The 16,114-nt window shown below is 48.4% G+C and overlaps 5 protein-coding genes across 5 annotated transcripts; 3 read left to right on the top strand and 2 right to left on the bottom strand.

Annotated features, from left to right (window-relative positions):
- Window positions 1-1,569: 1,569 nt before the first annotated feature.
- PtrM4_125110 (uncharacterized protein) lies at window positions 1,570-5,238 on the top strand (the record flags this gene model as incomplete). The annotated part of the gene is made up of 6 exons (XM_066108696.1): window positions 1,570-1,809; window positions 1,871-1,995; window positions 2,053-2,206; window positions 3,238-3,450; window positions 3,522-3,730; window positions 3,849-5,238. 6 exons carry the CDS (start codon window positions 1,570-1,572, stop codon window positions 5,236-5,238), a joined length of 2,331 nt encoding a protein of 776 aa, XP_065960688.1.
- A 39-nt stretch (window positions 5,239-5,277) lies between these two features.
- On the top strand, window positions 5,278-8,721 carry PtrM4_125100 (uncharacterized protein; the record flags this gene model as incomplete). The annotated part of the gene is made up of 1 exon (XM_066108695.1): window positions 5,278-8,721. One exon carries the CDS (start codon window positions 5,278-5,280, stop codon window positions 8,719-8,721), a length of 3,444 nt encoding a protein of 1,147 aa, XP_065960687.1.
- Window positions 8,722-9,232: 511 nt separating this feature from the next.
- PtrM4_125090 (uncharacterized protein) lies at window positions 9,233-10,137 on the top strand (the record flags this gene model as incomplete). Its single annotated transcript, XM_066108694.1, has 3 exons — window positions 9,233-9,463; window positions 9,517-10,042; window positions 10,133-10,137. 3 exons carry the CDS (start codon window positions 9,233-9,235, stop codon window positions 10,135-10,137), a joined length of 762 nt encoding a protein of 253 aa, XP_065960686.1.
- Window positions 10,138-11,412: 1,275 nt separating this feature from the next.
- PtrM4_125080 (integral membrane protein) lies at window positions 11,413-12,853 on the bottom strand (the record flags this gene model as incomplete). The annotated part of the gene is made up of 4 exons (XM_001939603.2): window positions 11,413-11,794; window positions 11,846-12,518; window positions 12,574-12,724; window positions 12,785-12,853. 4 exons carry the CDS (start codon window positions 12,851-12,853, stop codon window positions 11,413-11,415), a joined length of 1,275 nt encoding a protein of 424 aa, XP_001939638.2.
- A 1,571-nt stretch (window positions 12,854-14,424) lies between these two features.
- PtrM4_125070 (uncharacterized protein) lies at window positions 14,425-14,706 on the bottom strand (the record flags this gene model as incomplete). The annotated part of the gene is made up of 1 exon (XM_001939602.2): window positions 14,425-14,706. The coding sequence occupies one exon, from the start codon at window positions 14,704-14,706 to the stop codon at window positions 14,425-14,427; it is 282 nt and encodes a 93-aa protein (XP_001939637.2).
- Between the last annotated feature and the right edge of the window lie 1,408 nt (window positions 14,707-16,114).

The raw sequence follows: 16,114 nt of genomic DNA, 5'->3' as shown, positions 1-16,114 counted from the left end.
GCTTCGGATAGTCTTCGCAGCCTTCGGGAGGTGGTTGAGTAGTGCCGGATTTAAAAAGAGGAGTAGTTCACGAAAGTACTGGTTCTCTAATTGAAAGAAGGCGATATGGCAGTACACAATCCAACGAATTAGAAGCTCTTTAAACTTCTCTACTGACTCCTTCTAGAAAAAGGTGCTGGAAGCAGCCCCATCCTTTTGCTGGTCGATTATAGACTTCCGTACAGAACCCTTTCGCTTGATGCCACTCTGGGGATCAATCTGGTGCTTCTGTTCCAGGTGATTCCGGATCCTAGAAGTGCCATTGATGACAAACAACTCTTGCTTGCTCTTCCCAACCCTGCACTCATGGCAGTAATACACCTCTTTCTTATCGCTATCTCGAATGTATTGGAGTCCGTACTTCCAGATGTGTGATGTACCTTGACGGAAATCCTTCCTTGCAATTATTGCACGTTTCACGTACGTGATACCGCCCTGCACGAACTCATCTGGAGATTCGTGATATTGAATAGGAGTGGGTGATAGTATAGGGGTGGGTGATGACGTGGGGATAGGAGATGGAGTAAGAGACGTTAAATCTAGTCTTATAATATTCGATGGGGACGGTGAGGTTGGTGTTGAAGGCTCCATAACAATAGTATATAAGTAGGTTGTTAAGGACTTGATTGTTCTATGTAAGTAGAAGACTTACCTTGATCTTAATGACTCATATTGTGCTAAATTTTCTGGCTAGATTAGTCTAAGATCTAGTCACGTGGACCTATTTATAGCCGGACCGGTCCGATCATCTAGACCGGTCCGACCACGGTCTCAAAAAATCGCCAGACCAGACCAAGTCTTGGCGGTCTAGACCAGACCAAGACCAAGTCAGACCAGACCATTCCGATCACTGAGTTGGGCTCTGGTGCGCGGGTCGTTTACTGGCCGCATTCAATGTTGAGTTGACATCGTGACGAGGTGAGACAGTAAGCCGCTCTTGGAGGATTTACCTGGTAAAAAGTTGGATAGATGGATGTGTTGTTTTGCCCTCCCATGGCACGTTCTGTCGACCGCCAAGACAGTAGGAGCCTGCGCCGTCCCCCGACGCTATCCTCAATGGGCCGGCCGGCAACTACCACCCACGAACGCTGTCTTCTCCACAAACGTTTCATCCCATCCATGATGCGCCGGACGCTTAGGAGATCCTGTGATCGTTGCGCAAAAGCAAAGGCAAGCTGCGATCTTCGCGTGCCGTGCACACGATGTCTGAAGAGGAAGGCTACCGACTGTGTCTACGCGAATGAGCCGCTAACGTCCACGTCCACCGGGCCGAATTCGACTACCTACTCAGGAAAGGCTGCCAATGATGGCAGTATTGCTTTACCGTTTGATATGTTTCAGGAGACTATAGTAAGCAATTCTTTCGATCCGTTTGACTCGTATCCGAACACGAGACTACCGCGAGCCTATGTACAGCAACTTATGCAACATTGTAAGTGCTCCCGAATGTAAGACAACCTATTTTAGCTTAGACAAATACTACTAGTCCTCTCGGATATCACGTTTCAATACTACCCGTTGGATCCGGACATGTCATCCAACCCGTTCGTCGTGTCATGGTGGCCACTCGCGCTCGGTGACCCAGCTTTATTCCATGTCTCTCTCCAAACTGCCTGTTTGGATCTGGAGTTGAAGGCCCAGAGGGGTTTCTTGAACTCGGAAATCCTGATGAATGACTCTGTATCATTGGTGAGACAGCGCGTAGAGAATCCGTTGCTGCGATACAAAGACGAGACCATGGATTCCGTAGTCACCCTGGCCGCTATCGAGGTATGTCCTCTTGTTTAGAGCTCGAGAGGACTTTGCAAAATTGGCTGACTCATCATGTCAGTATGGCAAACGTCACATCGATGCCGCCAAAATGCATATTGATGGTGTCAAGGGAATGGTGCAATCCAGAGGAGGTATACAGCTATTGAAACTCACTAGTCCACTCACAGCGCGCATGGTGTCTTGGTATGTATCCTCCATGAGAAGGTTGAGGTTCCCTTAGCTGCTAACATTATATGATAGGGTATTATTGATACTCACACAAATTCCGCAATTCGACGTGCAAGATGATTTTAGTGTTGGAGACGCGATAGCTCCCATTCCACAGTGGCTTGAAGCAACGACTTCCCAGGATCAAATTCCGCCATATCTGGTCGATCTGCAACTTGACCCTCTAGTAGGAGGCGTATTCTTTCGGCTCCGCAATCTGTTTCGCCAGCACCACTTGTCGACAACCGATCTTCACGACCTCACTTGTTTTGTGTTGCACAAACTTCTTCTTCCGTCTTCAACAGCAGATCTACGCTCTCCTAACATATTGGAGACCTCTCAATGTGTTCGGCACGCATACATGGGCAGCTTAACGCGTTTGCGTAAAACGTTTTAGCTTAAAACGTTTTAAAACGCTTTAACAGCTTAAACTGTTCACGCGTTTAAGAAAATCCTTAAACGCGTGAACGATTTAAAAACGCTATAAGAGGCTTGGCGCCAAGCACCCCACCTTTGCATCTCAAAAACTCTGCAACCACTCCCCACTAACCTGAAATCTCAACAAATCCATTATCTATAGCATCTATTATCGTTATGTCATCGAATACCTTGTCAGCAAGTGCGATATCAACGCCACCGTCGCGAAGACCCGCAACGCCGCCACACTTTGACGCTGTTATACGAACCGAAACTGTCTGTAACACCAGCAATGCAAAGCGCCAGCGTTTGAAAAAGCAGTATGTGTGCAAACGCTGTCGCTCATGGTTTAGCAGTCACCGAGTAAACTCTATCCACCATGTTCTAGCATATCATACAACGTCAGAGTCTTCTCAGCCCTCGCAAACTTCTTCTTCGTCGTCGCAACCAGCTATCACTTCAGTGTTTAGGACTGTCTCTGATCAGACAATTATCCGCAACGCCTTCAATGAACAAGGGTATCGCGATGCGCTTGTCGGTCTTCTGACTCGACGTCGAATAGCCTTTTCATCAATCGAATGGTCTGAAATGAGGGATCTAGCGCTTGCTTGCAATCCATTTATTGAAGACCAGCTTATCACAAGTCGACGTACAGCCGTACGTCTTATCGCCTCGAATTATCAGCTTTATAAAGGCCATGTAATTAAAGGCAGCTTATCGACGGCTGTGAGTCCTATCCACATATCAACCGATCTCTGGACATCACCGTTCCGTTCATCTCTCCTTGCTGTATGCGCACAGTGGGTCGATCACGAATATAAGCTTCAGAAGGCTCTTTTAGGACTGCCAGAATGTCGTTACAGCCACTCTGGAGAACAGCAAGCGCACTTACTTCTTCAAACCCTCGAGGAATATGGGATACAGTCTAGAGTTGGCTGGCATACGGGTGATAACGCAACATCTAACGATACCTGTTTGGAGCATCTTGAAACCCTCCTTCGAACTAAGCACAACGTAAGCATGGCTTTTAATATAAAAATCGGCCTTCGCTGCTTAAGTTACGCGATGGTGCTAATATTAACAAGGTTAAATTTACTGCTAAAGAGCGCCGTATCCGATGTATCGGTCATATTATCAATTTATCCTTGCAGGCATTCCTGCTTGCATCCTCTAAGGAGGCTCTTACCGCTGCTCTCGACGCCGTAACGGATGTTATGGGGGAAGAGCTTCTCGCAGAGTTGTCAGATAGCAGGCGTGTCGAGCCGAAAGTGCCGACACCGCTAGCTAATAACGGGTTAGCGTCTTAGCAGAACAAAACTCTCAGCGCGCACCTTAGAACAGAGACAAGAACAAATAAATCATAAACATCCATCACTTTTGTGCAATATCTTATCTAATCTGACAATTAAGAGTCTCACTGCCTCTATAAAGAGCAACGAACACGCAATAATGACGATAAACCAGAACCAGAGGGACGCGACAGTTATCCTAACCGACTCGAGCAAATGGATCCCCTGGTACCGCCAAATCAAGATGCAATGCGAAGCCCTAGAGATCTGGGACATTGTAGATCCAGCGGGCAACACACAGCCTCGTACAAAGCCGACCGAACCTCTCCCTCCACTCGTATCCGACTATGAACCAGCCGCTGCTCTGAGAAATACATCATCAGCTCCATCCTCCTCTACACGAACCGCGAGAGCCAATGCCCGAGCGCCTACACAAGATACAGTTGACATAGTCAACCCTGCTGTTCAAACTCCAGCCATACCAGCTCGATACTCAGAACTCTCAGCGGAGGGGAAGGAGGCATACGATGGGGACTCAAGGGAATTCAAGATGGTTTTTGAATCATACAAAATACGCGAACGAAACTATCGAGACGAACGCACAAACATTGCGGCAATGATCAGACACCTGAATGCAACAGTTAGCCCACACCTCCAAGTGAGCTGCTTTGAGGAACATGGAACTCTCCGCACCTGGATCACAAACCTCCAGGTAGCAGTTGGAGTAGACCTCGACGATGAGATCAGAAGGGTACGAGAGAGGTACCACGATTCCTTGAGACCTATGAGAAGCCCGCAAAATTGGGAATCATGGCTCAGCGAATACGACCAAGCTGCAACTCGCGCCGAAGCCCTAAAGATAGGGGACGTGATACAAAGCAAGCTGGTTGTGGACGACTTCCTAAAAGCAGTCTCTAAGATTGCCCCAGCATGGATGGCAACATTCACTGGAGCGGGAAGCGACCGGAACAATATAGAAAGAAGGCAGATGATGAAACTCTTCCGCGAACATATGAGCCTAGCTCACCCAACACGAGGCAAATCAAGAAGTGCCTTTATGACGGGTGAAGCAGCCTACGCGGCGAGCGGTGAATCCGACTCGAACACACAGGGGGACGCCTCAAGTGTGCAAATTAGAGCGCCATCTACCAACCCTAGCCAGGGAAACCAAAGGCAAACAAACAAACGCAAAATGAATGCACCTGGCAACAAGTCCAAGCAATTCCAGAAAAGGAATACAGCAGAAGCTGGCGATATATGTCCTGCTTGTGAACAACGCCATGACATCAGTAGCTGCTACTATGTCAACCCAACTTTGGAGACCCCAGATTGGTTCAAACCGAACAAACACATCACAAAGCTGGTACAGTACAAACTTCAGCATGATGCAGACTTACAAAGAATAATACAGGAAACAAACCTGGAAACGAAGCGACCACGCCTAACTACGGCATCACGATCGATTACACCCTACATCAAGACATCACAAACACCGGACTCAGTCACTGATTGACTAGATGGACGCGAGATCTCGAGGCTGGACGAGGGCATGATGAAAGCGGCATTCAATGCGAGCAATCAAGGATACCCATTAAAGGATGCATTCATCCTGGATTCTGGCTCGACGACGCACATCTGCAACAACCTCTCAAGGCTCGAAGACGTACGCCCGCCTGCGATGGGAGATTACATTTGGGCTGGCAACTCAAGGGTTTGGATACAAGGATACGGAGCAGTCAAGGTGACGGCAGAGGGGGCTCAGGGCAAACAAATTCTACACCTAAGCAATGTTGCCTGGTGCCCAGACTTCCTCTGCAGCCTCGTATCATTCAGGCTGCTCCGAAGACAAGGTATATGGTGGGACAATCGAGGAGACCCGACAAGCCTACGGCGATGGGATGGTTCAACCATTGCCACCTTATCGGAACACTATGGGCAATGGGTTATCGAGCCACCTACTACATCAACTTCAGCCTTTCATGTGCGTATGAATCGAGCCAAACGATCACCACAAAAGGCTACTGCCATACTATGGCACAAACGACTCGGACATCCCGGGCCATCCGCGATCGAGCACCTCGTGCAGCAATCTGAGGGGGTGAGGATCAAGGGCATCACCACCGTGGAGTGTGACGCCTGCGGCAGGTCAAAATCGAAACGACAAATACGCAGGACGCCTAGACTGAACGACGAAGGGCCAGGTGAAAGGGTAGCCATCGACTTCCATGAGTATGAGGACGGCAGTTTCACCAAGGAGAAGAGCCAAATGCTGATCACTTGCCGACGGTCCCGATACACATGGGACTTCTACTTCAAGGACAACAGACCGGCTCGCTCAATCATTCGCCTCCTAGGCCTCTTCGTCCAGTTCATGAAGAAACAATTCAACATCACAGTCAAAGTCATCGAGACTGACAACGAGATCGTTACCGTCAAACAAGAGGTCGAAAAATGGTGCACGTCCCTATCAATCAAACTCGAGCCCTCCGCTCTAGATACTCAAGCTCAAAACGGAGGAGCTGAGCGCTCAGGGGGTGTTATAAAAGAAAAGGCACGCGCAATTCGACTGGATGCAAACCTTCCATGGGAACTCTGGCCAGAAACTACCAGAGCGGCGGTATACCTATACAATCGAACGCCAAATTACCCAAACAATTGGAAGACACCATACGAAATATTCTATACACACGCAGCTGCCATGAACGGCATAGTCACCGGACCTCGAAAACCAAATCAAGCTCACCTAAAAGCATATGGGTGTAAGGCTTTCGCAATGACAGACGACACCCACAGAGGAAAGTCCAGGCTACAGAGACTAGATCCGAAGGCCTGGATTGGATACCTAGTGGGATACCAGTCGACGAACATTTACCGCATATGGATCCCATCTATGGCAAAGGTAATCAGCACTCGCGACGTAGTGTTTGACGAAGAAACAATCTTCAATGGCAAGACTGAGGACCTGATGGACAATCTCATGCACAACACCCTAGAGGAAATCGCAACGTGGGTGAGAACAGTCGAACTCCCAGGTACTCAGAGCCAACAAGCAGAAACCGAGACGTTCTACGAGGACGATACGACGCAGGAAGAGAGCCCGCGCACTCAGAAAACCAGATACCACCAAGGAAGGAAGGTGGTAGAGGCATATCTAACCCCGCCACCAACTCCTCCACCTGTGGCCTTGCTAGTTCAAGGAGAGGTGAACAACGAGGATATGACGAACATGTCCAACCAATCAACATCAATGACCAGTCCATGGGCAGCCGCATTCATGGCCGGCACCGAATCAGGACACATTGGTCAACACGAAGGAAAGTCAATCGACAAGGCTCAGGTGAAGAGACTACTATCCAAGGGAATCAAGCCCCATCGTAACCAGCTACCGCCACTCCCAACAGCATACTCAAAGCTGGAAGACCATCCACTATACGAAATGTTCAAGGAAGCAGAAAAGACACACCTTCGGAGTCACCAACAAATGAAGTCATGGACTGAGGTCCAAGCATCACCAGTCAAACGAGCAGGGCACCAGATCCTAGACTGTATGTGGGTATACACCTACAAACTCGACAAGCATCACCGCCTCATCAAATGCAAGGCAAGATTGGTAGTAAGGGGAGACCAACAACGCAACATCACCTCCCAAGACACATACGCAGCAACATTGGCAGGACGCTCATTCAGAATGCTTATGGCAATCGCCGCCAAATACGATCTTGAGCTGAAACAATACGACGTCACTAATGCTTTTGTGCATGCTGCAATCGACAGAGAAATATACATGAGGATGCCAAAAGGATATCAGAAGCCTGGCACTCTACTCAAAGTGCAAAAGGCACTCTACGGGCTCCGGATCTCACCATTACTGTGGCAGAAAGAATTCACCGCAACTCTTGCTTCGATAGGGTTTCAACAAATACCACAGGAGCCATGCTGCATGATCAAAGACGGAGTTATCATCTTCTTCTATGTGGACGACATCATCGTTGCGTACCGTTCAAAGCAAGAATCAGAGGCCATGAAGGCCATCAACTGGATCCAAGAAAAATACGCTTGTACGGGAGGAGACAACTTACAGTGGTTTCTCGGTGTAGAGGTTATGCGCAATCGCAAGCAGAAGACCATACAGCTATCTCAAGCTGCATACGTCGACAAAATCAGTCAACTCATCAACCACCAAAATGTAAGGCATGATACGCCAATGTCAGGCATCGAACTCCGACCACGAGAAGGACTCGCAGCACCAGCTGAAGTCAACAAGTACCAACGCAAGATTGGATCGCTTCTATTCGCTGCAGTCACAACAAGACCCGACATAGCCTTTGCAACATCACGACTTGCTCGCTTCCTAATCAATCCAAGTACAGAACACCAAGACGCTGCAGACCGTGTGCTCCTGTATCTCAAGAAAACAGAATCCCTAGCCCTCGAACTCGGTAGAGGCGATGGCCTCGAGGTAGCAAGTGACGCGTCGTTTGCAGACAACACACTGGACAGGAAAAGCTCGCAGGGATACGCAATCAAGCTGTTCGGAGGACTCATCGCCTGGAGAGCAAGCAAGCAAGATACTGTGACAACATCAACAACAGAAGCAGAGCTGCTTGCCCTATCACAAGTTGCTAAGGAGGCAATCTTAACGTCGCGGTTGTTAAAAGAGCTTCAGGTAAAGCTAAGCAATCCAATTATCACAATCAAGTGCGACAATACTCAGACGATCCGTCTAGTAAATGAAGACGTTGCCAAATTGCAAACAAAGCTTCGGCACGTTGACATACACAATCACTGGCTACGACAGGAGGTTACCCGAAAGGTGATCAAGGTAGAGTATGTGCCGTCTGACAACATGATCGCAGACGGGTTCACAAAGCCACTGCCAGCCAATAAATGGGCCAGGTTCCTTGATCAACTGGGACTCGTCGAGCGCGAAGAAGCCCCGCTCAGAGAGATTGAGCTCAAGGAGGTGCAAGAGCAACTGGAAGGCCTCATTATGTAGGATCGATCAACCAGTTTATGCAGCTTGCAATATGCCTTCCAAGCTGAGGGGGTGTGTCAGATAGCAGGCGTGTCGAGCCGAAAGTGCCGACACCGCTAGCTAATAACGGGTTAGCGTCTTAGCAGAACAAAACTCTCAGCGCGCACCTTAGAACAGAGACAAGAACAAATAAATCATAAACATCCATCACTTTTGTGCAATATCTTATCTAATCTGACAAGAGTTTTCAAGCGTTCTTACTTCTCGACAGAGAAACCCTAGAGCCCAAGCCCAAGCTGTTCCACAAACCTCACAGAGACAAAGGTTGTCTCGCCGAAGACGCAGCGTTGATAGCCATGGGTCTGTTGATGAGGACTTTTGTGGTATTGAGAACATCTCTACACTACGCAAATTACATCAACTATGTGTCTGGCTGCGCAACTCAAGTATACATGCAGCAGAGTGGGATCGCAAGGTAGGCCTCCGCTTAGGGATTGACAATCAGACTCGGTGGTCTTCATGGTACTCAGTTATGGATCGGGCTATTAAGAAGATGGCTGCAATTAAGGTCTTTATGCACGATAACGAGAAACACCTTAACGAGATCCGTCTTACTTCTGACGACTGGGATATACTACAAAAAGCACATACATTTTTACAACCATTTGCATCAGCAACGCTATACGCGGAGGGAGATAAATCGTCTATCTCTCAATCTCTTTTGATTATGGACTCTCTTTTAGTCCACTATGAGCAGCAAAAGGTAAGCATTAACGTGTTATCCGAACTTTAAGTCTTCGGTTAACAGCTTTATAGATACATTACTCTAAAGATGAAAATGAGGACCTTCGCATGGTTCGATCGATCGAGATGGGCTGGTTCGTACTTGAGAAGTACTACAACATGACTGATCAGGTTCCGGTGTACGCTTCCGCTATTCTTCTAAATCCCGCAAGTAGAGCAGCATATCTCAAGAAGAACTGGCCAGCCGAATGGTACGAACCAGCTATTAACGCTGCTCAAAACTTTTGGGTGAATGAGTTTAAGGACGCTTTGCCTTTAGCTAGCCCTACAGCTTCTCAACAAATGGCTCCTCCTTTAAAGCAACGCGGTGCCGTTCTCGATCAGATTCTACAACAGATGTCAGTTGCGGCGGCAGATCAATCAAACAGCGACGATCTTAAAATTTTCGCAGAAAGTCCAGTAATACAAATCGACTGTAGCCCTCTTGAATGGTGGTGCCGATCGGAGCAACGGCAGCGCTACCCTAGGCTAAGCAACATGGCTATCTCTATTCTTTCTATCGCTGCAGAGTCGTCCGAGCCAGAGAGAACATTCTCAGGTGCAAGAAGAACCTGTTCATGGGATCGGTCGAGGCTCACTTGCAGACTCCGCAACAATCAATCGATCGACATGATTGATTCCTATATAGGTTAAAGAGTTACTTTATTAGGCAGCCTTTAACCTAGATAGGAATCAATCATGCCGATCCGATTGATTGTTGCGGAGTCTGCTCACTTGCGCCAACATTGAGAAGATCGAGTGCATTGGCAGTTGGCTTAGGGAAGGCCACATAAAACCGTGTTCTCTCAACGGAATGGGTCTACCAATGGAACCAGAGCAAGATGACGAAGCAGAGATGATAGGGGATGAGGTAGAGGAGATTCTAGAATGGACATAACCCGGTCTTGGCATGATGTATCTTATATCGTTTTTATATCGTTTATATCGTTAAACGCTTTAACGTTATAAGGATTTTTGCTTAAACGCGTTAACGTTTTAAGGTTTGCCAAAACGATTTAAAAACGATTTGCCCATGTATGTCGGCACGCTACGGCTCTCTACATGCTTAACATCCACGGTACAACCTATTTCTCGCACGCAGAATTACAGTGGAGCTTAGTTTCGAAACTCAGGGATAATATTGAAAGTGTCCCAGGTCTATTCATGATTCACCATAGGCCACTGCTTCTATGGATATTATTTGTCGGCATCGTAGCCTCATACGGAACGCCACATCATCCCTGGTTTACAACAGAAGCAGAACTCTTTGCCAGTTATATGAGTCTGCAGACATGGGACGAAACCGCTCTCAGTCTCGAGGAGGTTCTTTGGTTCAAGTCACCGCGCACAGAACACATATTTCGTCAAGCATGGGAAGGGATCATGACCGTGTCGTGATGTCGATTTCCACTGAGAAATATTTTGCCAACAAGAGAGCGATTAAAGACCACAGACCTAAGCGCGCTTTCGAGTACCGTGTGACTTGCGAATTTGTTGTGGTTCAGTGCCCCTCGCAGAACTCGTAGAGCCAAATCTGGGTTAGTTGGAGGCCTGAGTCTCCGGAGACTAGTCCTCTTTCATCGCCTCAAATCGCAGCAACCATTGAACTTCTTGCGCGTACATTTCATCTGCATACGCCAGTACTACTGGTCAACATAGAAGCGAAGTAGAACAAGTCAGCATCCCTCTATCCACACGGGGAAAGAGTTGAGGTAGCTACGAGCGGAGACTAAACCGTTTACAATATGCTCCACTACTGACTTAGCTCATGAATAAGTCATCACGATTATGTAGATAATCAACCATCACATGAACAGGGCTCGGAATCTGAATTTCAGGTAGTATCACGTAACTCGGGGTCATGATCATTAACGTATGCAATACTATTCGCCACTCTTGATTCTGTTTCGCTCTCAATATATCCCGCAATCACCGGGTCACCAGTCTTTTCCGATCATCTTCTCTCGAACCTCTTACAGCCATCTCATTTAGTTCAGTACAGTCCGAGTTGGTAGAAACTTTCGGGTTGGCGAACGTATCGCTACTATCCGAGCAGCCATGACTCTCGAGTCCGCTGGGAGTCTTCTCACAGGCTTGACGTAGTCCCCAGGGGTAAGGGCTGACGACTGAGCGTATGGTTGGCATGACTCTGTCGACAAGCGGACGAAGAGCCATCAGATTACCGCATATGCAAGCCGCAAGGGCTTCAATGACCGACCATTTGACGACGTCAACGTTATCCCAAGTGGAGTCATAGGAGTTGGAGAATTCGAGGACGAATTTGAGACGGATTATGCTAGTCAGACATGCACTGTGTTCATGTAAGCAAGGGCATCAGACAATGAAAAGGATGGGAGCTTACAATGATCCGATACTAAGAAGAAGGACAAGCCCGATCTTTTTCTTGAGGCACATCTGGAGTCTCCACAGCTGAGGAATTGGAAGAATCAGAATGATGATGTCTTCGGTTATGCTCAGGCATGCACCAGTGAAGCCGATGGCATAGTTGATCGGAAGGCACTTCCCATCGATGAGCTTGTTCCATATCGCCTCGATCGGTATACACTGGAACGTGACTAGCAGGAAGAATACGAGTCCATGTATGAACATGAAAGCGATCATGCCACGCACAACCCAGCGGAACCAGTTCCTTTGGTCCCCAAATAGACGAGAGTACAGCGACAAGATGGCCACTTTGGAAAAGATCTGCACCATGATGTACATCATCTGGCAAACATACCAGTACTTCAGGAGCTCGACACCATGCTCAGAGGGAATGTTCCAGTAGTGAAGACCAAAGCCCATCAGCGACATGCGCAGTGTGAGGACAGAGAACACGATAAGAAAGGCTGCCGCGGCGACAGTGTATGCTTCGTCGGCGGATACGAGCCGGTTGTTCAGCCATCGCGAGTACAGTCGAAGGAAGAGGAAAGGTAGTGATAGCACAATGGTTGCAATGGCGGTAGCCTTCAACTCGTTTACACGTGATGCCTTCGGATACGCCTTGCACATTGCGTTGGAGAACTCGCTAAACTCTGCAGGCTTTGTTAGCCGATGAACCTGAGCATAGGGAGTACCAGGCCTACTTACTCGCTTGGTCAACGAATCGACAGTGTTTTTGAACGCAGGTTGAGAAACGCCGTTGCAGGTTGACGTTTGTGCAAGCACACTTTGATATCTCGCCCGCGTTGGTCTCTGGGCAACCCCCTTCCCTGAACAAGGTCTTGGCCGCACATGGTATCTACGATGAACGTGTCATTAGTCTATCTTACTATCGCCATGGAATCGGTATGAGTCTTACCGTACAGTCTGGTATCATGCTCAGCATGTCACTGGCTGTCGTATTCGGCGACAACTGTGCGACCACCATCGCGATGAAAAAGGACCCCAGCAGCAGGCGTATAAGCGAAGACATGATGACGACCTGTCAATAGGAATGTCTTGGAGGCTACGATATACGACGTGTGGCGATGCGAGAGAGGGACTCAAGCCGAAGAGACTGGAGGACTGACTCAACGATGGTTCCTGATAATATATGCCAATACCCCGCACTTCCGACCGATTACCTAGGACGGCACCAGATTCTTTCAGACAAAGTGAACGGTTCCTGCATATGAATATGCACTGCCTAGTTTAGCCTTGCACTTGCATGCGGGGGTGAGTTGCCACTGACCCGAAACCCTCAACGGAAACGATAGACGGGAAGATGATGGCTTTTTCCATACTTGAACGTACCCAGTGACGCCCGATGCTGAGTCTAGTGCGTTCACTAAGGGATAATTACAGCGATGGTTAGGCAACTACTGCTCTCAGCCACACCTAGCCGGGTCAATGACGGATCGATGTGTGTTAGGGCTTTGGTGTACCACCACCATCACGGCTTCTCGGCAGCAAGCCTGACAAATGCTGAACCACAGCAGAACTATTTCGTCAAGTTCCTTGGAGATGGATGATCCTAAGGGACCTGACATGCGTGGCTCAAGTAGGAAGTGGTAGGTTTGAGGGCTAGTGGTGACGGGGGGAAGTTTATCCAGCAGTTCGGCCCACGGAGGTGGCTACACAAAGGATCCGCACCATGATCCTGGGACTGTAGAGTTTCTGAAATACGCTGGGTGTGTTGGAAAAGAGGAACGAGGTACGTAGGCACTCGTATCGTACTGGGTCTTGAAGTCATCAGTGGCGTTTCTAATGGAGAACTTGGTGTAATGCACCATCAAGTATCACACGATGCATCAGGTTGCATTGAAAATATCGATTAGTATTGGAGCCCATTGTCAACCGTCGACCCACCATGCACCTCGAAATAAACCAGGAGTGAACGATGCAAGGCAACAGAAGTGACACCAACAAACCCCACCTGCATCGCGTCAAGCTTCCGCAACGGCCGCGTATATTGATAAAAACTCCGACCCATGGAACGCAGAACACTAGTGCGAGACCTGGGCCCTACGCGTTCCATGGCGCCCGCAGGTGTTAACGTTGACTAGTCCCTGCGCTAGGTTCCCTAGAGAACCGTGGGCGTTCTGTACATCGGAGATGGAATCTGTTCAATCGGCCTACTCCCTTTTATGATCAGCTGTTGGGAAGCTGCAAGGCTACTGTCGATGATTATTGGGAGTTGTGTGTGTGTGACCGTACATCACGTGCGACACGGGAATTACCCAACAGACTGTTATTGTGCTATGCAATCAGAGAAGCCCTTTGTGTAGCGCTCACGCGGGGTAATGATGGATAATAGGAGGCTTAATAAGCAATATGCCAGCTGGCAACTTGCCATGTGACATGCGGCTTTCGTCCCCCTGCATAAGTTCTAAACATGCCCAGATCCTGGTGACAAGAAACAATTACCTGCGACGTAAACCTATGATGTCTCATAGATCTAAGATCAACGATCCATATGGAAAAAACATGTCTCGTGTATAACCGGGTTCCTTCACTCCACTAAGCACGGACCAGCCCGCGCCTCTTCCTCCAGTTGCTCCCGTCTGGTTTCACCCCCAGTTTTCTTTCAATGTCAAACCCATAAATGATGCAGTTGTTGATCTTGGATCCTCCACAAGACTTCAGGCCATCGTCGCTTGGGAAGGTGTTGATCATTTCGTTGTACATCTTGACGCAATGATCCTTGGCAATGGCATTACTGCCCCGTTTGATACAATTCGGATCTCCGCTGTTCCATGCTGCCCATATGTGCATTTCCATATTAATCTGCGAGTACGGCATGATGACTTCTTTCTGTTTGGAGTCATTGATGGTAATCCCATCGAATCGAACATGTCATCAGACTCCGCAACAATCAATCGATCGACATGATTGATTCCTATATAGGTTAAAGAGTTACTTTATTAGGCAGCCTTTAACCTAGATAGGAATCAATCATGCCGATCCGATTGATTGTTGCGGAGTCTGCATGTCATGTAGTCATCATACTGTAGCAAGAGATGATACTGTGATTTGCCCTAACTCCGGAGCCTTTCACGATTCATTTGGAATGTATTACCGCCAGGATCAGATACCTTGGGATCCCATAGGGCGTACTTGGGGACAACAGCTCCAGCAATCTCGATAATCATGGGCTTTGCTAGACATGTTCGATAACTCAGCAAATTTGACAGAATGCCCAACATCTGGTTAGCCTTCCTCTTCCCAAAACCAACCATGGCAGTTCAGCTTGTGTAATCATAGTGTGGGAGATCATTAGCAGCAGGGCAACTTTGACAAGCAAACTCGCATAACACGGGGGGATACAATGTCCTAACACTCTTCCCTCGAATAGCGCATGTTCGCTCGAAAGGATCGTTTTGTGTGGGGACAGATGAACACTGTAGGTGCGGCGTTGACGACGTAATGTCACTCCTGCCGACTGGACCCGATAAACACAAGAAGCACACCACTTCGAGGATTACTGCAATATTGGTTGTCTCAATGTTTGGAGCGTATGGGGCGGGAATTGAGCATGGTGTGTAAGGGATGGCGAGGGCCAGCTCAGACCGGAGCCAACAGTGCGATCAGTCATAACGGAGCATGAGGCCCGAGTAGCATGCCGGCCCAGCTCGGGTGGGATGTGGATAAAGGCTGCCGACGTCGTGGACCTCGACTTCTTGGGAGTTGATCGTCTCCGTGACACGGCACGGCAGTTCAATCAAATCGACGAGGATACGTTTTGCACGAGCCTCAAAATGGTAGGCGCAAGCTGGTGGCCGATTCCACCACCTTTTGAGGAGCAGAGGGGGCATCTCGGGAAAGACCAGTACAACTGTGTGACATTAGAAGAATGCTTCAAACCGGGGTTCAAGAACCGCTTTCTTATCGCTTGGCCGGAGGGCGACCTTACCGTTTACTATGTTTCGATTAAGCAGGCCCTTGTCGTCAGACTTGCTATCAGTCAGGTAACTCAGTTCGAACTGACTGAACTGACTGCCAAGACTCAGTTCAGTCAGTCAGTTCTTGAGGCAGCTGGACGTCAGTCCAGTCAGTTCAGAAGCCTCCAGACTGACTGAACTGACTGACGTTAGACTGACGTTAGCTGTTTTTAAAGCAGTATTTTAGAGTTGTGAAAGCCACATTTAGTGCGGCTTCGAAGCCGCGCTAGTCCTAGATATAAAGACACTAATCCTATATAAGTTAAAGC

This window comes from Pyrenophora tritici-repentis, chromosome 7 (genome assembly GCF_003171515.1).
Source record: "Pyrenophora tritici-repentis strain M4 chromosome 7, whole genome shotgun sequence".
Taxonomy (NCBI): domain Eukaryota; kingdom Fungi; phylum Ascomycota; class Dothideomycetes; order Pleosporales; family Pleosporaceae; genus Pyrenophora; species Pyrenophora tritici-repentis.
The sequence above is the reverse complement of the archived record's forward strand: the minus strand, read 5'-3'. Positions and strand labels throughout refer to the sequence as shown.